The sequence below is a fragment of the Mandrillus leucophaeus genome, unplaced genomic scaffold, assembly GCF_000951045.1.
Source record: "Mandrillus leucophaeus isolate KB7577 unplaced genomic scaffold, Mleu.le_1.0 Scaffold4, whole genome shotgun sequence".
NCBI lineage: Eukaryota > Metazoa > Chordata > Mammalia > Primates > Cercopithecidae > Mandrillus > Mandrillus leucophaeus.
The window spans coordinates 115763-123274 of record NW_012104253.1 but is presented as its reverse complement, the minus strand read 5'-3'; the positions used below and the strand labels follow the sequence as shown (position 1 = coordinate 123274).

General features: G+C 45.4%; 1 protein-coding gene and 1 long non-coding RNA gene across 2 annotated transcripts in view; one reads left to right on the top strand and one right to left on the bottom strand.

The window, feature by feature from the left end:
* LOC105547973 (kinesin light chain 1-like) overlaps positions 1-7512 on the top strand; it is a 167888-nt gene that overhangs the window by 141091 nt on the left and 19285 nt on the right. Inside the window, exons 13-14 of the mRNA XM_011991789.1 lie at positions 1109-1217; positions 3134-3295. Coding sequence (XP_011847179.1) covers positions 1109-1217; positions 3134-3295 — 271 coding nt within the window. The remainder of the gene's footprint in view (positions 1-1108; positions 1218-3133; positions 3296-7512) is intronic.
* On the bottom strand, positions 4523-5302 carry LOC105547846. Its single transcript, XR_001007287.1, has 3 exons — positions 4941-5302; positions 4764-4903; positions 4523-4719 (listed from the first exon to the last, which is right to left on the bottom strand). It is a non-coding gene; the product is annotated as an uncharacterized LOC105547846 (long non-coding RNA).

Here is a 7512-nt window from a genome sequence, read left to right as displayed (position 1 = left end):
GTTGTTGTCACCCAGGCTGGAGTGCAATGGCGCGATCTTGGCTTACTGCAACCTCCACCTCCCAGGTTCAAGCGATTCTCCTGCCTCAGCCTCCGGAGTAGCTGGGACTACAGGCGCCCGCCACCATGCCCGGCTAATTTTTGTATTTTTAGTAGGGACAGAGTTTCACCATGTTGGCCAGGGTGGTTTTGAACTCCTGACCTCAGGTGATCCACCCACCTTGGCCTCCCAGAGTGCTGGGATTATAGGTGTGAACCACCGTGTCTTTCCACTCTTAACTTTCCTCATCCTTTGAGACTCAGCCTACCATTCATCTATTTTCAGAAAACTCTCGGAACCCTCTCCAGGGCTCCCATAACACTTACCATAGATTACTTGTTTCAGAGACATATAAAATAGCTTATTTCTGTACCCAAAATGCCTATTGTAAGAAAGTGAACAGAAATCTCTCGAAGTACTTATCTATGCTAAAATGAATCTAGGTTTATTTATAATTTTTTTTAATAAGTCTGCTCTATCAAGAATGCAGAAACATCAAGCCTAATGATACAGTTTGAAAAATAAAAAAGAACACAGAAACACAGCCGTCCTCTCAGCCATCTGCTTATTGCTTCCCTGGTACATGAAGCATTTATCCTCTGCCCTCACACCCCACTGATAGGGAGGGTCTGCTTTGCTCTCTTCTCCCCTGTACTTGAGGGAGATGGGAGCACGTGAGCAGCACCATGCAGAGCACTATTTGTCATTATTGCCAGTGCGGACCAAGGTGTCTCCAGGGAAAGCATGCTGATCACCACACAGACCTGGCCGAGAAGTTTCTTTTGACAGAGTGGCCAGTGGTCTGTGAGAGCCGCCTCAGCCTGGATGGAGTATGGTGTTAGCCTGGCCTGAGGGGGCTGTGTACAGGAAGGGCCAGGGTCATAGGAGGCAGAGCTACTTGAGAAGGAAGAACTCTTCATAATTTTACAGTTTCAAAAAAGTACAAGAGAAAGTTAAAATATAGTCAAGCCAAAACATAAGTCTGTCAGTCCTTTAGATTATGTGCTGTTGATAGTGGTTGTTCACAGCTTATATGTCACAGTTCTATATGCCATGTGCTTTCTTACAGTCCAACTGTTACAACCACTCTAAAAAACCTTGGGGCACTTTACAGACGTCAAGGCAAATTTGAAGCTGCAGAAACATTAGAAGAAGCTGCCATGAGGTCTCGTAAACAGGTCAGTCATACTTCTGTCCTTAACCGGTCCTTGGGAACTTTGAATTTAATGGTTCTCTTTTACATGACTTTTGTTGAAAACTTGATTTAGAAATAGAAAATGTTGATTATTTTAGTTTGAACAAATAAAGTTATATTGTTTAAAAGAGCATGAAGTGGGCACAGTGGTTCACACCTGTAATCCCAGCACTTTGGGAGGCCAACGTGGGCAGATCACCTGAGGTCAGGAGTTCGAGACCAGCCTGGCCAACATGGTGAAACCCTGTCTCTACTAAAAATATAAAAATTAGCCTGGCGTGGTGTGGCACATGCCTGTAATCCTGTAATCCCAGCTACTCGGGAGGCTGAGACAGCAGAATTGCTTGAACCTGGGAGGTGGAGGCTGCAGTGAGCCGAGATCACGCCACTGCACTCCAGCCGCCTGGGTGACAGAGTGAGACTCCGTCTCAATTGAAAAAAAACCAAAAAAAACTAAAAAAAAACAAAAAAAGAAAAAACAAAGGCGTGAGACTGGGCGCAGTGGCTCACACCTGAATCCCAGCACTTTGGGAGGCCAACGTGGGCAGATCACCTGTGGTCAGGGGTTTGAGACCAGCCTGGCTAGCATGGCAAAACCCCATCTCTACTAAAAATACAGTGCAGTGGCACAAGCCTGTAGTCCCAGCTACTTGGGAGGCTGAGGCAGGAGAGTTGCTTGAACTCAGGAGGCAGACGTTGCAGTGAGCCAAGATCACGCCACTGCACTCCAGTCTGGGCAACAGACCGAGACTCCGTCTCAAAAAGTAAATTAAAATAAAATAAAATAAAATAACATGAATATGACCCCAAAAGCGTGAACAGCAAAATAAAAACTAGGTAACTAGATCTGTTGGATTCACCAAAGTTAAAAACTATTGTGCATCTAAGGACATCATCAAGAAAGTGAAAGGGGCTGGGCGTGATGGTGAGCACCTGTAATTCCTGCACTTTGGCAGGCTGAGGTGGGGGGAATCCCTTGAGCTCAGGAGTTCGAAACCAGCCTGGGCAACATAGTGATACGATGTCTCTACAAAAAATTTTTTTAAAAATTAGCCAAGTGTGTTGGCCCATGCCTGTGGTCCCAGCTATTTGGTAGTCTGAGGTGGGAGGATCGCTTGAACCCGGGAGGTGGAGGTTACAGTGAGCTTAGATGATACCACTGCACTCCAGTCTGGGCAACAGAGAGAGATCCTGTCTCAAAGGAAAAAAAGAAAAAGAAAAAGTGAAAGGACACCCGTGCAATGGGGGAAGATATTTGCAAATGATGTATCTCATAAGGTTTTGGTATCCAGAAAAAAAGGCAACCCAATTAAAAAATGAGCACAGGATCTGAATAGACATTTTACTGAAGATGATAGACAGATGGCTAACAATCACATGAAAAGACACTCAACATCTTTAGTCATTATAGAAATAGTAACTGAAATCACAGCGAGATACTACCTCATCCCCACTAGACTGGCTATAATAAAAAAGAGAACAAATGGAAAATAACAGGTGTTGGTAAGGATGTGGAGAGGCTAGAACCCTCATGTCTTCTTGCTGGTGGGAATGTAAAATGGTGCAGGCACTGGAGAAGTTTGATGGCTTATCTAAAAGTTAAACTTAGAAAACCACATGACCCAGCCGTTCCAGTCCTAGATATAGACGCAGAATGATTGAACATGGACACACACCCTGTGCAACCCAAGCCCCATCACTGTTCCCCTAAGGGGTCCTTTGTGTTTCTCTCCAGTTTCCCGCCTCCACCCTCACCCGCTCCAAGGAACCACTGTTCCAGTTTTTTTCCCTCCAGTGATTAAGAACTGGTATTTTGTTTTCTAGCCAAGTATCTCAGAAATACTTAAGAAAATCTGAAGTGCTAATGGGTCCAACCATTTTCCCTTGCCTGGCTCACAGGGTCTTGACAATGTTCACAAACAGAGGGTGGCGGAAGTGCTCAATGACCCTGAGAACATGGAGAAGCGCAGGAGCCGTGAGAGCCTCAACGTGGACGTGGTCAAGTACGAGAGTGGCCCTGACGGAGGGGAGGAAGTGAGTATGAGCGTAGAGTGGAACGGGGTAAGTACAGTACACAGCGGGCACGTGCTCCGGGAGGCGCCCCCACGTGGCGCCTGCCAGGCCTTCCTCCTGTCTCATGTGCTAGACCTTCTGCTTTTGTCAAATTAAGTGCCAATTAAGCTTTCTGTAAGTTCTTTACTTCTGCTAATACTTAAGTCTGTTATTTGTTTAAAGTGGTAATTTTCTTCTCAGGAATCCATGAAAGCTGTTTGGCTTAACTTTGAGCACTTAAATGCTGATTGAGTGTCCTGGCTATTTAAAGCATGATCCCTATCTGGTTTCATTTTAATATCAGGATCAGTGTGGCAGGTAACTAACTCGCTTCTTTAACTCACCCATTTCATTGCTAACTCCAGTGCTCCTAACTTCACTGACCAGGCTGCTCTAGATTTTGTTAGAATGAGTTGAAATGCTTTAAAGGGAGATGCTGTGTAAGTAGAATTTGTTTTTAGAAAACAGGTCAGAACCAAGAGCTTAGGTGGCTGCTCTCTTGATGTCCTGCCTCAGTCCTGAGCGTCCTGCATTTCACCTGAGAGGGTGTCCAGATCTTTGGGGCTCTTCATGGTTGCCAGCCCCCATGTGCCTGAGAGGCTGCACAGGCCCCTCTAGGTTTTACTGGTTTGCCCCTGGAAATTCCTCACCACTGCTGTTTATCCAGTGGTTGCCAAAGACCGTGTGGCCTTCTGGACATTTTTTCTCCAGTGAATTTTTTAGCACATGGATTTTTTTTTTAATACACAAACTGGTGTCTTTGGTATTTTGCTTTTGTCAGGGAGAGTTGAAGGCGGCATTTGACTCATCTAGGGGCACAGTTGGTTTTTTGAAGTTGCCGTAGTGCAGTTTGATTAGTTATAATTCTACACATGTTCTGCCAAATTGTAGTTTTGGGCTTTCTTATAATGTAAATCCTTTTATTCTTTAAGGATTTTCTATAGCTATAGCAATTTGATAGGAGCTAGCATTCTAAATAAATATTTTATAAAAAATGTTAGTAGCAAAATTTGAGGGAGAACATTCTCTTTGACTGTCTTTATCTGGCAGCTTTCTTGCTTTGGTTTTTTTTCTGTGCCAAGACAACCAATCAGCATCAGCTTTGCCCACTCAGCCCCAGTGGGGCAGTAGTCTAAAACTGAAATCCTGGCCCGCAGGCCTCCCTGTCGCCCGCATTCTGTCAGAACTGTGTACTGTACTCTTCTCTTGGTTGCTGTCGTACCTGCATGCTTCGTATAGAAGGGAAGTCCTTTATCTAGGCTCTAGGAGCCAGGGTGCAGATTGTGATACTCTTGAATGAAGTTCTGGAGGAGGTTTCTCTTGAGACAGTATTTCTAGGTCCATGTTGACATGAAATCATCTGATGATAAAATTGTGACAATTCAGAGCTCTGTTACCATCTTAAAGATGGACTCGGAGAGGAAGGAGAATTGCTCGTGTGCACTGCAGCTGGTTCATGTGCAGGTGTCCTCGTCACGTGTCCACTGCAGCGGGTTCGAGTGCAGGTGTCCCCGTCAGGCCCGCGGGCTGGAAGTGTCGCTGCTGTGGATGAAGCAGCTGCCCCTCCGCGTGCCTGCTGATTTCCTCCCTCCACACTTCCTTTCTCACTCTGGACACCTGATTACATACACGCTTCCTTTCTCACTCTGGACACCTGATTACATAGGCCGTGCGCAGGCTGTGTTTCCAGTGTGTCCCTTTCATGAGCAATATACTTGGTAGCTCTGCAGTTTCGATGGAATTCATCCCAGGATGCGTTGGCTATGGGTGATCTACCAAAACAATCTGAGTTTTAAATTGTCCAGTGCAGTGGTTCCTAAACTCACTTTGCGCATGGAGGCAGCCCCGTCTTCAGATGGAGTCTTAGATAAAGTGAGTGAATTCACTGGGCGGGCCGGCTGAGGCTGCCTCAGAGTCTTCACAGGAAGACCTTGGGCCCCAACCCGATCTCCCCACAACTCTTAAGGTTCTGAGAAGGCAGAATGCTGAACTCGACCAACTTGTGATTTTCTTTTCTTCCTCCCGAGACAGAGTCTCGCTCTGTTGCCCAGGCTGGAGGGCAGTGGTGCTGTCTTGGCTCACTGCAACCTCTGCCTCCTGGTTCAAGCAATTCTCTTGCTTCAGCCTCCTGAGTAGCTCGAATTACAGGTGTACGCCACCATGCCTGGCTAATTGTTTTATTTTTAGTAGAGACGGGGTTTCACCATGTTAGCCAGGCTGGTCTCTTAACTCCTGACCTCGTGATCTGCCTGCCTCGGCCTCCCAAAGTGCTAGGATTATAGGCATAAACCACTGACTTATTTTTTAAAAGGTAGTGGGGGCAATATGCACACAGGTATTAATTTTTAGTCAACTTTATTGAGGGATAATTACAGACAATAAAAGGGGCCCATATTAAATGTTGTTTGATTTAGATATTAACACAGTGCAGGTCAGCACATTAGTTTGTCTTTATATGGATGTTAGAACAAAGTTTATCATGCTGTTTCTGTTTAAGTGAAGATTTCCCTGAGACTGCACAGCAAACTGTTACCACTGTAGTCACTTATTTGTGTACATCAAGATTTTTTTCAGTATTATGCAATTAAGTTAAAATAGACAAATACATCAGAGGTGTTGTGGTAAATGTTAAGGCTATACCTTGCCGGGCGCGGTGGCTCACACCTGTAATCCCAGCACTTTGGGAGGCTGAGGTGGGTGGTCAGGAGATCGAGACTATCCTGGCTAACACGGTGAAACCCCGTCTCTACTAAAAATACAAAAAATTAGCCAGGTGTGGTGGCGGGCGCCTGTGGTCCCAACTACTCGGGAGGCTGAGGCAGAAGAATGGCGTGAACCCGGGAGGCGGAGCTTACAGTGAGCTGAGATTGCGCCACTGCACTCCAGCCTGGGTGACAGAGCAAGATTCCGTCTCAAAAAAAAAAAAAGACTATACCTGTGGGCGGGTGCCGTGGCTCATGCCTGTAATCCCACCACTTTGGGAGGCCAGGGCTGGTGGATCGCTTGAGGTCAGTAGTTTGAGACCAGCCTGGCCAACATGGGGAGACTCTGTCTCTACTAAAAATGCAAAAATTAGCCAGGCATGGTAGCAGGCGCCTGTAATCCCAGCTACTTGGGAGGCTGAGGCAGGGGAATTGAACCCTGGAGGCAGAGGTTGCAGTGAGCCGAGATCGCGCCACTGCACTCCAGCCTGGGTGACAGAGCAAGACTGTCTCAAAAAAACAACTATCCCTGTTACCTGTAACTTCAGATTTCAAATTTTTGGATTTTATAAAGGTAGCTTTATTGTTCTTGTTTCATTTATTAGAATAACTTGTTATATATTTATAGTGAGAAAATGTGATTTCAATTTTATTTATATATATATATTTTTATATATATATATGTGTGTGTATATATATATTTTTATATATATATATGTATGTATATATATATATTTGAGACAGAGGTCACCCAGGCTGGAGTTAAGTGACGCAATCTCCGCTCACTGCTTTCCGGGTTCCGGCGATTCTCCTGCATCAGCCTAAAAGGCATTTTAATGCTTTTTAAAAGGTTGAAAACTACTACCATAGGGAAAAACATTGTGCTCCCTGTTGGGAAGTCATAGCTTCAGCAGAAGTGACTGCCAGGAATGAATGTGACAGCTTTTGATTAAGTTATAATAACCACATACACCAGATATTGGGCTCAGTTTTTCAAAATATTCATAAGTAACATTTAAAACAGAGTTATGTGGTCAAAGAAAGGACAAACTGATTAATGATAATCGTCCCCTGTGGGTCCTGGGCGTTGGTGTCACACAGAACTGAGAAGGAAAGCAGGTGGTGACAGATGCTGGTAATGTGCAGGGAGTGTCTGGATCGAGGTCTCGACCTGGTGGGTGGTTTGTCCAGGGAAGGACAGTTCTCTCCTTTAGGTACACACTGTAGGGACTGTGATTAAACTACTTGACAGCAGTACTTCTGTGACCTCGTTTCGTGTGACACATGCAGATCTGGAAGCCGCTGTCACTGTGAGCCTCAGTTGGCTCTCTCTCATGGTCTTGCCTCTGAAAGTGCAGCTGCTTTGTGCACACAAATCCTTTTCTGGATAAAACTGGTCCTCTTACAACTGCTGTCCGTGTGGCTTCATGTTCATGGTGTGATGTGCATGTGTCAGCCACTAGCACCAGGTCCCTGTTGGAATGTGGGAGTCCCTCGGGCTGTTTCATCATTACCCAGTTGTCT